Here is a 16,589-nt window from a genome sequence, read left to right on the forward strand (position 1 = left end):
TAGCTTTAGTTATACTGCAGTTATAACTGCACAGATAAAATAGCCCTCAGGGATGCTTAGTAAAATTATCGATTAGTTATGTCTTGTTTTATTGAAGTGATGGGAAGTTAAAAGGTAATTAGGGGAGAAATGTCAAATCAGTCAATAGTTTCTGGTATTTAAAAAAGTAGGATGAAGTTCAGTTTTGATACCAATTTATGGTCTCTGTGACAATGAGTGATTTTATTTTGTAGATTCACTAGGTTTGCAAATTCATGGGACTTGACCAAAGACTATTTCTTCTTAAAGGAAGTGTATAGCTCATTATTTCAAGTTGCTTTTGGGTGAAGCCTGACTGGGTTTCTATGTCCCCTAATCTGTTGTACCTTATATCTAACCATGGAAAATGAATGTCTCAGACTGCTTTTCCTATGTCCTCATGAGCCTTCCACCACATGCCCACCACTGTGCTCTCACGTTGGCTTAGTGCACCAGCGTTGTATCCCCCAACCATGGTGTCCCCCTGAGAAGGTCCTGCGGGGCGCCTCACATTTCATATCCTGGCCTGTGCTGGCATTTCTTCTGCTCCCGGGGCTGAGCCTGGGCGTTGCCTGCAGTTTCACTTTCCCCTTTCAATTCCTCCAACTCTACCTTCAGAGTTCCCCTTGCTCTTCAAACTCCTTATTCCTCCCAACCTTATGAAGATGTCTCCGATCTGTGATTTCTCCAGGTTGCAGTCTCTCAATTCCCACTGTTTCTTATTCAGCCAACACTTACAGGTGTCTTGTTGGGTGCCAGGCACTGGGGCTGAGACAGAGCCTTCTCTCGGGGTAGCCCCTGGAATGGCTACCACCTTATACTCATTCCCTCATCCTTTGCAGTCCCTTTATTGCTCACGAGTCTTCTGAGATTGTCAAGCCGCTGAGCCTGTTTTTCCCACACATCTGTCTTCCTTACATGACTATAATAGATTGGTTCTCTAAGCTACTTCTCCTGGCCAAAGAATATAGGAAAATTGTGCTGGAGAATGTATCTTCTTTGGCAAAAATATTACTTGTGTATTACACTCAGTTGTTGCAAGGGGTGAATAGAGGATTCACTGTTCCCACAGATCCCTCATTTCATCCTAGTTGTTAGAGACTGCAGTGTGAAATATTCTGTTTAAACATCAGTAGCCAAGCTGATATGCACATAGTGAAGGCGGTCAGTGGTGAGCATCCCGTTTTTGTGTATTCTCTGCAGTTCCCTGAGAATATAGGCTCTGGCTCCCCAACTCCAGCACATCAGCTCCATCCTCTTGATAGCAGAGTCTGCCCCCAACAATGTTTAGTCATACACTTCAGTTAGGGGGTTCCCCACTGTAATCACTGCACTCTGTAGCTCTAAATTACTATTTAAAGTGACCATTGAGGATAATGTTCTTTTTATTTGGAGGCTGCCGGCGTTAAAATCTTAAATGCAGCTTAGATACTTCAGGGACATCTAAATCCATCATAGTAACTTTTGTTTGAGGGATTTGACCATCTCCGTATTGGTGACTTGGGGCAGCTGCTTGAGCCTGTGAGGTCCTTTTGGTCATTAAAGGTTTAATTTCAGGCGGGGAGTATGTGTGCCAGTGAACCTGCTATTGGTTCATTATTACTGAATCAGTTCATAAAGAAATATTCAAAGGCTTGATGCTCTCAGGATGCTCCAGGGCATGTTTACAAATTAAACAGCTTTTTTTTAAAACCATAAAATTTATATACATGTACTGGCAATATTTAAAACACCCATGAGGGAGATGGCAACATTAGAAGATGGTTTTTGGGGGCGCCTGGGTGGCTCAGTCGTTAAGCGTCTGCCTTTGGCTCAGGTCATGATCCCGGAGTCCTGGGATCGAGCCCCGCATCGGGCTCCCTGCTCAGCGGGGAGTCTGCTTCTCCTTCTCCCTCTGTCTACCATTCTGCCTACTTGTGCTCTCTCTCTGTCAAATAAATAAATAAAATCTTTAAAAAAAATAAAAAAAAAAAGAAGATGGTTTTTGCATGTGTCTGAAAATCTGCTTACAATAGACAGAATTTGCGGGATTCCAAATTTGCAGGATTTTTCTTCCTCTAATTCCAATATTCCATGTGTATATTTTTAGGAATATGTTAAGACACTTGAGGTCAAGAGTAAGCCTTGAGTTTTATGGTATTAATAGAGCTTGGAAGTGAATGGCAAATTAGAATGTATGTATGTGAACTAATTAGAATCTTCTTTTTCACTAAGTAAGTTCCTGGCACATAATGGACACTCAACAAGAAATTGAGGAATGGATGAATTAAAAAAAACAACAACAACTAAAAGAAAAGATTCATGGTTATATCATTTGCCTCAGAGCAACAAAACAAGAAGAAAAGTAATCAGCTCAATCAGTCATTATTTTAGTTGTCTCAAGCCTGATAGCTTAGTTTATATATTTTTTTCCTTGCCACCCAGTGAACTGAGTTGAGATTTGAGGGGACCTATGGACATGAATTAAAGTATTTTTAATGAGAGACTGAAGCCAACTGAAGAAAGTGAATATACACTGTTATGCAGAAACAACTAGGTTTAGTCTATATCTCACTTTTCTTTCTCCCTTTCTTTTTTTCTTTCTCCTTCCTCCTTTCCTTCCTTCCTTTTTTTTTTCTTCCATTCATTCATTCTACTCTGACTTGGGATTTAACAAAGCCACAGGCCTTAAATTACGGAGTTAGAATTACTGAGCCCATTTTTGTGAAAATAGGCTCATCATAAAGGCTAGTTCATAATCTGCAACAGATTATCTGTCATACTTTTATTCTCACTTTACAACATGTGAAGTATTTAATACCGTGTAGTACATTTCTTCTCAATTACAGAAATTTCTTGAAATGCGGACCGATATTGCACAATATTGTGTTCTATAAAAATAGTCTGAATGGACTGCCTTTATCATGAATTCAAAAGGATAATTGAATTGAGGATTAGTTCCATCTCTTGGTGGCACCTTGCCATCATATTAATTCTGTATATGGTCTAAATATCATAGTTTGCCAAGCACTGTCACGTTATCTCTTTCAGTCCGCTGGAGACCCCTGTGATGTAACTAATATCATCCTTGTTTTACGGATGCTGAAGCTGAGGTTCAGTATTGCTAGTGTTTTTCATAAATGCCCAAATAAGTTAAGTTGCAGAAACAGGTCTTTGGCATCAAGCCCAGCCTCCTGTTTTACTGGATCACATTCACCTCTCTGGGCACATACCAATTAGTGGTAGAAGAAAGCATCATGTTTCCCTGGCCATTTTAGCTGACTTCACCCTGATAACCCATCCTCATTGCATACAATAGCTGGGAAATAACTGGCACCTAGTCCCTGTTGCCAATGGGATATAGCAGGGTTTTATTCTGTCGACCAAGTTGGCTTTCCTTCATTTTCCAGTGTTGTTCTAACAATATAAGCTTAATATCTCACTGACCACATGCAAAGTCCATTATATTCAGAAGGACGTCATATATAAATATATAGACACTAAGATTTTACTTATTTTATTGTTATCAGTCCAGCATCAAGTAAATACTCCTATGCCATCAAGGATTAGGGAAATGAGTATTATTTTTTGTCTCAGAGACCAGTATCAGATCACTGGAGGACAAGTATAAGAAATTATTTCTAATTGTTCCTGTATTTTGCTAACGTTTGAGGAGACCAAGAGTAGGTTCCATTTTCTGCAGCATCATTTGTACAGGTGATGTTGGTTATCTTTATTGCCCTGTGGGATATTTCTCCCATCTATTTCCCTGCCCTAGATATGGGGATGGTATATTTCAAGACAGTCCTCAGGTAAAAATGTATGTGACTAGTTTGCAAAATATTTGCATTGACATATATTTTATTTATTTATTTTTAAATATTTATTTATTTGAGAGAGAGGGAGAGAGCATGAGCGGGAGGGAGAGGCAGAGGGAGAGGGAGAAGCAGACTCCTGGCTGAGCGGGGAGCCTGACGTGGGGCTTGATCCCAGGACCCTGGGACCATGACCTGAGCCCAAGGCAGACGCTTCACCGACTCAGTCACCCAGTCACCCCTCATTCTGAGATTTTAAATACATAGTACCTTGAAGCGGTTGTCTTACAAATTTGAAATGTGTGTTCTTTGTCTGAGATTGTTTTATTTTTACAAGAGATAGTAACTATTAAGTGAGATAATATGCTCTGAACGAAGTTGTTTCCAGGGAGAAAAAGACCGTGATGTAATCTGATTTTCTGCATGTGGGCCTAGGTGCACACACTTTCACCTTCATGCATATATTTTGGAAGTATAGAATTATAGACCAAAAAAATCACTTTGTTTTTCTAAAAAGAGATTTATAAAAATTATGTGTGCTATGGAAATCTGGGGCTTGGAATCTAGACCTAGTGACTAATTTGGTTGCCTCTCCTACCTATAGGAAGTTTGGAGGATTCTGTTTTAAAATACTACTGTTGGTGGATCTGTAGGTGATATATATCCTCCAGGTAGAAGAGACTCTCATCAACTCACTTATTTACCAGATGAGAAGACAAATGACTATTCCATTGTCAGCCATACTTGTCCTGTTCTTTCTATTACGTTTTCAAAGATCAGCTCAAACCGGTGGCCAGTTCTCACAGGTGGAAAGGACATCACAGTATCCTAACTTCATCGTTTTTTTTCTCTTCATTTTGATATACAACCCTTATAAAATCCTTGTGACAAATACTCTTGTGTTCTAAGACTGAACCAAAGGACACTTAGGTCACTTTTTATTTGCTGTCCTAAATACCTGGAACTTACATGTGACAGGCCTCAGGGTGGCTTTTGTTGTGATTCCTCCCTTCCTATGTGCTTTACTCTATAGGAAGGAGGCACCCTTGGTCTCAAGGGCTCTTGCTTTTGATGCTCTGTGATATGTATTTTGTAAAAATATATATAAAGATGATTATCAGGCACAATTTTTTTCTGTTTTCTCCATTTTTCATTTCCAAATAATTTCAAATTTAAAGAAAAGTTGCAAGAATAAGAATAGTACAAAGAACACCCGTATGATTTGCCGATTTCTTAAACAAACTACCTCATTTGCTTTATCATGTGTTCTCTGTATCTCTCTATCTCTTTATACGTGCGTGTGTGTGTGTGTGTCTACACACACACATATCAAGACAGAAAGATAGAGAAGGGAGAGAGAGGGTGGGATGGGGGAGAGAAAGACCACAAGAGCTTTTTATGAGCCATTTGAGAGTAAGCTGTATACATCATATATATTTTTAAAAACCCTAAAAAAACTCATAACTATTCCTCTTTATGGTAATATTTAGTAAAAGGCAAAAGATTTATACAATTTGAAGAGAAACCAGAGTATTACCAGGCACATGTCTTATGCTGAAGATGAAAATAAGAGCATTTGTTAGTCTCCAACTTCATAAAGTTTTAAATGAACAATGAAAGAATATGTGTTATTATCATATGTACTAAGCTGAATATTCTTTTTATAATATGCCAGGAATTTTTTCTGACAATATATGAACCTGGGGCCTCATCAGATTTGATTCTATTGAAATATACTTCTTAGAGGAAAAAATAGCCTGTGTGTCTTATATAAGTCTGTAGTCAGCTATAATGGTTAATGTGCAACCTCCCTTGGAAAAATCTGTTTTACAAGAAAAATGTTGACACAGTTTTAATTATAGCACTCAAGTGAGCGCTGTTATAATTTTTAATATTCCTCCATGGTAACATTTTCACTGTTCTGGTAGAGAAAAATGCCCTGGTCCCATGTCCCTAGTTGCTGGTGCTTTAGGATTTTATGGGAATGTTGTCTTTTCGAACAGAAATTTTTCATTTGGTCTCAAAGAAGAGAATAGGGCCACAAAATTTGGTGCACTTATTTATTAACATGAACTTTCCTCTCTCTGGCAGTCATTATTCTGGTTTAATATGTCACTATTTGGACTTCACATGACTCATGTTAATGAAGTGAGCTTCTATGTAGTTTAACATGCTAAGTCTCAACACCTGCTCACTCAGACTAGGGAAACTGTCCACACCTATGATCTAAAGAAATTGTACATAATATTAAAAGGTTATCTTGCTCAAGTTTTATGTTTATGTTTATTAGGATTTAAGGCATTATAAAATAATGTATAAATAGTGTACTTTAATGTAATGTATAGTAGTCAATGCACCATCCCTGTGAAGACATGGATTGGAAGATGGAGAGCTTGCTCCATACTCCGCTTAGAGAGGAAACACTGTCCATGCATTGTCACTCAGTGTATTAAAAGATGCTTCCATGGCTTCCCACCCCTTGTTGACCAAGCACTCTTGAACCTGCTGGCTCTTTGGCAGAGGTTCAGGAATGTCAGTTGATTGTTGATTTGCCCCTGTGCCCTTCCTTTGTCCCTTTCTGAATTTGCAGAAGTATGGAATTTCTGTGGCCTCTCGGGAACTGAGGGGAGGCTGGTGCTCTGGCTTATCTCAGTGGGATGACAGGACTGGCAAGGATATAGACGCTTGTGCCTTCACAGCGTGGGCTCCTGCAAAAGTGTGGGGGGGCTCAGTTTACCCCTTCAGCCAAGCTGTCTGCACCAAAATTTTAAATAGGAGAATGATTATAGTTGCCCTTGCCCAAGAGGGCAGAATAAGGCTGTGGGCAAAAATATCAGTCCTTGCTTAGTTAGCTCTGGCTGGTAAGTCCTGTGATAAGAACATCCCTTTTCAGTGAAAAAGAATATTTGTGAATCAAGACAAAGAAATAGTTACTGCTTTTGGACAATGTGTAGAGGTTTTATCTTTTGTTAGTGTTGATTAAAAAGATTTGATCTCTCATCTGATGAAAACTACCTCTGTAAAGGGCACTTTTATATACATTTGCAAGACATAAAGGCACTTGTATGGAAGAGTGCATTGATGTGTGTTCTTGGATTTGGGATGACTTTAGAATTTGTATATTTTCCAAGAAATCTGTGAGTTTAAGATTTCTTATTGTTTTGACATGACTTGGGGGTCATGTTGAGTAGTACACATACATATGGGCATACATATACAAGCAGAGTAAGACTTCAAAAACAGCTGCTTCTTTCAAAGGATTAGGAATTTTAGATTTCAAAATAGCCGCTTCTGTCTGAGCATGAGCAATAAAGGAATTTGGATCACAACTTCAGGATTTGCAATATTAGGAATGTAATGTTTGTGCATATAACTGATATATTTCTGAAATGCATGAGTAAATTATATATTTTAATTGAATTAGAGCAAAATTTGTAGAATTTTGGATTATATACTCTGATATTTAGGATTATATCTATGTCATATATTCTACTCCATAGAATGATAATCAGTTGGGACACACTGAGAAAACTAAAGGGAAATGATTATCTCTTCTATATACTTTTGAGCCAGGTTTAGTTAACAAGGAATGACCTAGAATTAAATATATATTCCCATAAAAAGTACAACAATAATTCAAGTCTCAAAGGATGCCTTTTACCCTAAATACTTGTTCTTTAATTACAACTCTTTAAGACCATTAAAAGCATTTTTAAGAAGCATAAATATATGCTTTTTATGTTGAAGTAATCCATAAGTCAGGCTTATTGCAAAATATTGTCCACCTATCTTCAAGCAAAAGATACTTTAAAAACAGACTTTGTTTTTCTAATTTAGAGTATGTAGAAGTTATGTTTGGTCTTAATTACATTTGCCTGGATTCTGTCTTAAAATAGTTACTGATGGGAAAATAACAATGATGTGGTACAATAGAAAAACACATTGTATAATTTAAAAACTGGGTTTTTAAAAGTTTTTCTTCAACTTTAATTTTTATTTATTTGTTTATTTTTATTATTTGTTTATTTAGAGTTTCAAGTTTTTGTTTAAAGCCCAGGGAGTTAACATATAGTGTAATATTAGTTTCTAGCGTAGAATTTAGTGATTCATCACTTACATACAACACCCGGTGCTCATCACAAGTGCCCTCCTTAATCCCCATCACCGATTTAACCCATCTTCCCTGCCCACCTCCCCTTCAGCAGCCCTCCATTTGTTCTCTATAGTTAAGAGTCTGAAAAACTGGGGTTTTAGTTCCAGCTTCTCTACTAATTGGTTGCATGGCTTGAGGTAAGAGAGATAACTTGTCTAGATTTTATTTCTGTTCATAAAATTGAGAAGCTTGAAACAAATGGACTCTATAACGTTTTTTCTTGCCCTACTATTTTATTATTTATTTGAGGCTTAAAAGACTATGATATTTATTGCATTGCCAAGAATCTGAAGTAGAGGTGATTGACACCAACCATGTGAAAGAGTAAAACAAGGGTCTTATATATGTAAGTTCAGTATGCTATGTGCTGCCATGTGACATTCTGAGAGCTTGTAAGGACTTTATAGGAAAGCCACAAAGATGAGATAACAGGAAACTGAAACCTGCAATAGGTAGATAAATATATAAAGGAATTGATACTGTTTGTTCAAGAGGAATATGAGAAATACCTAAGAACAGTTGGAAATAATTTTCCCTTTATGCAACAAATATTTATAGCCTACTATGTGCAGCCACTGTTCTTATCAAGGATCTGAGGATGAGATGAATTGAAGTTGGAATAAACTGTAGCAGATGCTCCTTTTAGGAAGGAACGATTCTTCATCAGGGTCAGATGAACTAGATTGGGTCAGGGAAGGTGCTTGGGAGATCTCCTGTAGTCTTTAGAGATGATAGTCCCTTGTATTTCAGATGGTTTCGGAAACATCTTGCCCAATGGTACCCTTTGTGTGTCTTCCCAAATGGAATCCTTAATTTCTTTTCCACTCTTGCTGGCTTTGTCACCAAAAAAGTGGGAGATAAGACTTTTGCTAATTGCTCCATTTTTCTCCCAATTAAAATATGCTAGAGCTTAGAGTGATGGGGATAGCAGTATGCCAGGATAAGTAAGATAGAGTGGGATTTCAGGGGCGCCTGGGTGGCTCAGTTGGTTAAGTGTCTGCCTTCGGCTCAGGTCATGATCCCAGGGTCCTGGGATCGAGCCCCACATCAGGCTCCCTGCTCACTGGGGAGTCTGCTTCTCCCTCTCTCTCCCCGCTCTGTGCTCTCTCTCTCTCAAATAAATAAATAAAATCTTATAAAAAAAAATAGGATTTCACCCTTCCCTGACTTATACTTTCTCAATGCAGTGTCATTAAAAACCACCAGTCCCGGGCGCCTGGGTGGCTCAGTCAGTTGAGCGACTGCCTTCGGCTCAGGTCATGATCCCAGGGTCCTGGGATCGAGTCCCACATCGGGCTCCCTGCTCTGCGGGGAGCCTGCTTCTCCCTCTCCCACTCCCCCTGCTTGTGTTCCCTCTCTCGCTGGGTCTCTCTCTGTCAAATAAATAAATAAAATCTTAAAAAAAAAAAAAACCCACCAGTTCCCAGAATAATTGTTTCCAAACACAAGCACCAAAATACACTACAAAGCTAACTGTGGTCTTTAGGTTCCATGATGCCCCAGTGATGAATCAGCCTTCTGCTTACAATATTCTCTAAACCCCTTAAATGGGCCCCAGGATTTCCTCTACCACCTTGCCCTTAATTCAGCATGGCTTTGTGGGGTTCACAGTGTAGAAGTGATTTTGAGGTAGTTCATTGTTTTGAAATTTCTTTGCCATTTCTTTCATTTTTTTGGATAAATAAAAGTTATCCATTCTTTCAGTGGTTTTCTCTTTTACATTTTTATGAAAGTAAAAACAGAGTACAATAACTCTTTTTTTCAAGTTCTTATTGAAATTCCAGTTAGCTAACATACAGTGTAATATTAGTTTCAGGTGTACAATGTAGTGATTCAACAATTCCGTACAGTACCCGGTGTTCATTGCAACAAGTGCACTCCTTAATCCCCATCACCTATTTTCCCCATCCCCCTACCCACCTCCCCTCTGGTAACCATCAGTTTGTTCTCTATAGTTAAGAGTCTGTTTCTTGGTTTGTCTCTCTCTCTTTTCTTTTCCCTTTTGCTCTTTTGTTTTGTTTCTGAAATTCCACTTACGAGTGAAATAGTATGGTATTTGTCTTTCTCACTGACTTATTTCACTTAGCATAATACTCTCTGGCTCCATCCATGTTGTTGTACTCTTTAACATTTATTTATTATTGTGAAAGCAGAACTGCACAGAGTGTTTATATGACTCATGATATGCTGTTGGAACCAGCTGTTGATTCATAGACCTTATAGAACCAAGGTCTCAAAATATGCTGTTTTACCCATAGTAAGATCTTACCTGTATCTTACCATATAGGAAATATACTATTTTACCTTTAATACTAAGTCTTAAGTGTCCTATATTTTTACTACAGCATCCTACTTAGACTTCATTTGATTTAAGCCTTAGTTTTGAAACTACAGACTTTATTCTAATAAGACAGCGATTTACTGTTTCATGATTAGGAATCTGTCTAGAGCCTTCTGACTCAAAGTGTGGCCCATGGACCAGCAGCATATGCATCATCTTTAGATTGTTAGAAATGCAAACTCCCTATCTTTCTCTCCCTACTTACTGAATCAGAATCTGCATCTTGACCAGAAACCCCAGTTAATTTGTGCGCATGTTAGGTTTGGGAAGCACTGGATTTAAATCTATGAATCACACTAATTCTAGCTGAGATTGCTTTGAGGTTGGTGGCAGAACAGTTGTAAATTACATTTACCTTTGATCTGGAGAAAAGATAAACCCAACAACTGTGAATGACTTGCATAGTCTGAAAATACTTAAAATGATAAAAAGTGTGCAAATTACATGAAATCTGCAAGCAATTAGAAATACTGGCAAGAAATAAGATAAAAATTATCCCAGAGAATATGAACTAAATGTGTGTGCACAAAGCATTCTGTAGTGCGTAGTATTGGGGAAATTGAACATGGAAAACATCATGATAGATGTGACATAGGCCTAATAGTAGACAGAAAGTCAGAAATTAATCAGTGATAGATCACAGTGGTCACTATTCCATTGCTGGTTTGATTTGTTAGAGATTTTCTTAAAGGCAGAACCTAGTTGTGGCCTGTGTGCTTTTCATGCAGTAAGTGCCACTGTTTGCCAGAAAAACAAAAATAAACTGGAGAGTGTTAAGAGATGGGCTAGAAGATTGATTATGACATAGGAAGAACTGATTTATGAGGAAAGAGAAAAATAATTAAATGGGCAGCACTATGCTATAAGAAGAGGCTATGGAGACATGGATATTTATCTGATGTTTCTCTTATGCTGTTTCCTGTAGTGTCCATATGAAAGATGCAGAAATATTAGGAAGTAAGGATGCTGAGAAATTTGTTACAGGACAAAGCAATATCAGCTGGAACTACTCAATTAAATTATGAGCAATATCGAAGATTAAGTTTCAGAAAATTTTACCTGCTGCATGAGAAATGACCTTGAATGGGATGACTTTATCCCTGGGAGCTTTCGAAAGCTCTGTGGGCAAAGAATGGAAGATCATTTGTTAAATTGTTGAATTATCTCCCCAGGGAAATAATTGGAACCCCACCCCTTGAAATTTCTAAAATTAGGGTGGATAAAAACCAGGATGTTGCCTATGGGAACTCTACTTCTGGCAGAAACCTGGTGATTGATGAGTGACGTTTTTCTTCTCCAATATATTTGATTATTGCTCATGGTGACCATACACAGAAACATTTTTTCATCAGGTGGGTATCCTATTTAATTTTTTTTTTAAATGCTAGTTTCTAGAAAAAGCGTTGGAGAGTGTCACTCATCTGCTGTCCATGGTGTCTGCCTCCTTGGCAATGGTAGGCTTACTTGGCTTTTTTTTTTTTCATTTCTCTTCACTACGTAATTCATTAAGAGATGCAATTTAGTATATATTGGAAGTGAATTCATTTCCTACATTCTCTTCATTCAGAAAGCTAAAAAGAAAAGCCCCAAATATGCCTTGCCTTTTGGAGCCATTTGTCAAATGAATACAGAAACTCTGTATGAAACTCAAATGAAATCATCTAGTGCTTCAGATCCTTTTTATCCAGATGAAAACCCAGCTCATGTTTGCCTAAGAGTAACGGTCCAAGAGCACTACATTGCCTTCTCCCTCCCTCTGTAGACTTTTCCCCTAATGATCTATATTAGCTGAAAAGGGGAGCTCAGAACCCCAATTCCATTGGTCACAAATAAAACACAACACAATTATTTAGTATTCTAATTATTACTTTACCTTTTCATGCTAGTTCCTTCACATCCACATTTATATTGTCTAGGAGATCTAGCTTAATATAGGTGCTGCTAAGGATAATTTATATTGAATATGTTGACTGGAGATATTAGATATACTTCATGTTGGTATGTAGGAAGGTTTGCACCAAACTTAAATATTAAGTCACATTAATTAAACTCTATCACGTGTGCCGTAACATGAATTGTTTTTTTGTTGATGGTATTTTCTAAAGCACTGTACAGTTTTACTATTCATGACTTTGTGCTCCTGCTTTAGTTTTTAGAAATTCTATTTGTCTTTAGCCCAGAGTTCTTTCTGCTTTCCTTCTTGAGAGAGGTCTAAACCTAAACAAAAAGGTTAAGATTACAACCTGCTATTGTGTCCCTAATACAAAGATCATCTCCTCTGTATCCTGTTTCTGTGAAAATGGCCCTAACAAATTGCCAGCATCTTACATGTGCAAACAACAACTGTCTCCAAGATGAAAACTAATTGGGAAATAAAAATAAAATTGATGGGTTACAATCTTTCTTTTTCTTCTCTTGCTTCCTGACTGATAGGCCTACCAGAGGGGCAGGGAAAAAAGTCCTTTTTCTTTCTAAATTGTTCTATTAGTGTCATATTGATTCTCTCTCAAGTACACCCCGTGGTCTCAGATGATCACATATTTTCTTACGTTCCTTGTATTGATACAGCATCTTGGCTCATGGGTTGACATGCATTGCTTGTACTGGGGTGACACTGCTCATCGTTGATATTCCTGGGGTGTACCAAGCCTCCTCAGCATGAAACAAGGGGACAGGTTGTTTCACAACAGTACTCTCATTCTTTGAAAAGTGATTATTGTTCACTCCAAGTGCTACCTTAAGTCTCTGTCAGCGTTGCTTAACATTGCTCATGACCTCTACAACAATACTTGAGTTCGTTTGTGTCTCTGCGGATGCGGGAAAAAAAGATTCCTCAGCTGCGTGTCAAGATACTCTACTGGTACACTATTTGTGAGAAAAAAAGATGTATTATAAGGTGTCTGAAAGAATACAAGGTGACCTGCCTGCACACCGTTGCTTTGGCTCTCTTTCTTACCTTTGTATTCTCCCCTCCCCCTCCCTCTGTTTCAGCTAGCCGTGAGGTGGTTGGAACACAACTGCCATTACCAGTACATGGATGAGCTCCTGCAGTATATCCGCTTTGGCCTGATGGACGTGGACACTCTGCATACAGTTGCCCTGTCCCACCCCCTCGTCCAGGCAAGTGAAACTGCAACAGCTCTTGTCAATGAGGCCCTGGAATACCACCAGAGCATCTATGCGCAGCCCGTTTGGCAAACTCGCAGGACCAAACCGCGGTTCCAGTCAGACACTCTGTATATCATTGGCGGGAAAAAGCGTGAGGTCTGTAAAGTCAAGGAACTTCGGTACTTCAACCCCGTTGACCAGGAGAATGCTCTCATAGCTGCCATTGCCAACTGGAGTGAGCTGGCTCCCATGCCCGTGGGAAGGAGCCACCACTGTGTGGCAGTCATGGGGGACTTTCTGTTTGTAGCGGGCGGAGAAGTTGAGCATGCTAGTGGCCGGACGTGTGCCGTGAGGACTGCCTGCCGCTATGACCCCCGTAGTAATTCCTGGGCCGAGATAGCACCCATGAAAAACTGCCGGGAGCATTTTGTGCTGGGTGCCATGGATGAATACCTCTATGCGGTTGGGGGTAGAAATGAACTGCGCCAGGTTCTGCCTACAGTTGAGCGATATTGCCCCAAGAAGAACAAATGGACTTTTGTGCAGTCCTTTGACCGATCCCTTTCATGTCATGCTGGATATGTGGCTGATGGTCTTCTTTGGATATCAGGTAGAACATGCCTCATAATGTTGGATTTATCAAAAAAACACTTTTGCTGTGGCGTAAATTTAAAAGTCGAGCTTTGGTAGTCATGGCCATGTATAATTGAACCACTAAACCAAGGATGCCATGTTAGCTAATTAACATTCATTTATTGGGCACCAGCTCTATAGAGAGCAATGTTAATTGGAAGTAATTGACCTTTCTGTGACTTTCTGAGTGATTAAAGTATAAGGTGGAAATTAATGGCCCATCACATCCTTTTTCTATACCAAACCTTCTATTGTTTAGATTGTCCGTTTTTGATACTCATGGATTGTTTTACACACCTTGTGGTTTATCCAGGTTCTTCACTTTTTTTTTTTTTTTTAAATCATCCTGGGCTGCTTGACTAGGAGATGTTTCATCAAAGACAGGGCAGGCAAAGTAAAAACCCAAGAAATCCATTTTGATGGGTATAACAATGGGTATATATACCAGGTAGGAGCCATGCTGTTCATGGAAGGAAGGGATTTAAGTTATTGACTAAAATAATGTTCTTGTATTATCTGTGGATTGTAGTTACACCTGACAACCTAAATTCCTTATTCTTGCTTACTCTCCCATTATTACTGATTATTTGGGGGTACTTATTATTTTAGTTTACATTTTCTTCATTTTTTTTAAAGCCTTTTGATTATGAAAAAAGAGGCTAGGATAATGAACTCTGTGTACCCATGACCCAATTTCAGCAGTATTCCACTCATTGCCAGTCTTATTTCATCCATACCACACACTGCTGTACACCCCTCATGGCTACCTTTTCACTGGTACAGAAGAAGTCTCTGAGGCAGAAATTATCAACATCACATTATCAACCTATATTTTCCAATCCAATTCTTGAAAAGACCTAACCTGTCCTTTGAAAGGGTTGCCTATTGGGGAAGAAAGTTCCATCTTCTCTCAGGTGGAGGATACTCATTTTGTAACCCAGATGGCACTTGTTGAATTTCCATGTCAAGGACAAAGAAAAATAGGAAAATCAGATAATTTAAATACTAAGAGTAACTTTGAGATGTTTGTACTTAGAAGACACAATCACTTTTTTTTTTTAAGTCTCTATGTCTTAATCCCTTTCATGTATTTCACCCAACCCCCTACCTACCTCCCCACTGGCAAGCACCAGTGTAGTGTGTTCTCTGTATTTATGATTCTCTTTCTGGTGTTTTTTGTTTGCTTGTTCATTTGTTTTGTTTTTTTAGGCTCCACCCATAAGTGAAATTATATAGTATTTGTCTTTTTCTGACTTATTTTACTTAACATAATACCCTCTAGGTCCATTTATGTTGTCACACATGGCGAGACCTCATTCTTTTTTTTATGGCTGAGTAATATTCTGTTATGGATATCTTCTTTATCCATTCATATATCAGTGGACACTTGGGCTGCTTCCATAATTTTGCTGTTGGAAATAATACTGCAATAAATATAGGGGTGCATAAGTCTTTTCAAATTAGTGTTTCTGTATTCTGGATAAACACCCCATAGTGGAATTACCGGATCGTATGGTAGTTGTATTTTTTTTTAAGGATTTTATTTGTTTATCTGAGAGAGAGAGAGAGAGCACAAGCAGGAGGAGCTGCAGAGGGAGCAGCAGACTTCCCACGGAGCAGGGAGCCCAATGCCGGGCTCGATCCCAGGACCCTGAGATCATGACCTGAGCTGAAGGTAGATGCTTAATCAACTGAGCCACCTAGGTGACCCTCCTTCATCAATGTTTTATAATTTTTAGAGTACAGGTCTTTCACTTTCTTGGTTAAATTTATTTGTAGGTAGGGCGCCTGGGTGGCTCAGATGGTTAAGTGTCTGCCTTCGGCTCAGGTCATGATCCCAGGGTCCTGGGATCGAGCCCGGCATTGGGCTCCCTGCTCAGCGGGGAGCCTGCTTCTCCCTCTGCCTCTGCCTCTCTCTCTCTCTCTCTGACTCTCATGAATAAATATATAAAACATTAAAAAAATTATTTGTAGGTATTTTATTCTTTTTGGCACAATTATAAATGGGATTGTTTTCTTAATTTCTCTTTCTGCTACTTATTAGTGTATAGAAATTCAACAAATTTTCATATATTGATTTTGTGTTCTGTAACTTCACTGTATTCATTTGTCAGTTTTAGTAGGTTTTTTTTGGTTGAGTCTTTAGGATTTTCTGTATATAGTATGATTTCATTTGCAAACAGTGAAAATTTTACTTTTTCCTTACAAATTTGGATGCCTTTCATTTTTTTTTTTCCTGGTCTGGTTGCTGCGGCCAGGACTTCCAGTACTACGTTGAATAAAAGTAGTGAGAGAGTGGACATCCATGTCTTGTTCCTAATCTTAGAGGAAAAGCTCTCTCATTTTTTATCCCTTTAAGTATGATGTTAGCTGTGGGTTTGTCATATATGGGCCTTTACTATGTTGAGGTATGTTCCACCTAATCCTACTTTGTTTAGGGTTTTTTATCATGAATATGATGTACTTTGTTAAATGGTTTTTCTGCATCTATTGAAATGATCGTATGGTTTTTATTCTTTCTCTTATTGATGTGATGTATCAT

General features: G+C 38.5%; 1 protein-coding gene and 1 non-coding gene across 6 annotated transcripts in view; one reads left to right on the plus strand and one right to left on the minus strand.

The window, feature by feature from the left end:
- KLHL32 (kelch like family member 32) overlaps positions 1–16,589 on the plus strand; it is a 161,874-nt gene that overhangs the window by 121,573 nt on the left and 23,712 nt on the right. For 3 of the 5 annotated variants that reach the window (XR_014147818.1, XM_081828680.1, XM_081828681.1), the window contains one exon: positions 13,298–14,024. Coding sequence is in view for 4 of the 5 variants with exons in the window: in XM_081828680.1 (XP_081684806.1) it covers positions 13,298–14,024 (727 nt within the window). In the remaining variant the exon portion in view is untranslated. Of the gene's footprint in view, positions 1–13,297; positions 14,222–16,589 lie in introns of those variants that run through there. The other 2 variants (XM_081828682.1, XM_081828684.1) reach the window with 2 other exon arrangements.
- On the minus strand, positions 5,230–5,346 carry LOC115940888 (U5 spliceosomal RNA). The gene has a single exon (XR_004075613.1). It is a non-coding gene; the product is annotated as a U5 spliceosomal RNA (small nuclear RNA).

This window comes from Leptonychotes weddellii, chromosome 8, assembly GCF_054177405.1.
Source record: "Leptonychotes weddellii isolate Sample4059 chromosome 8, ASM5417740v2, whole genome shotgun sequence".
NCBI classification, from domain to species: domain Eukaryota; kingdom Metazoa; phylum Chordata; class Mammalia; order Carnivora; family Phocidae; genus Leptonychotes; species Leptonychotes weddellii.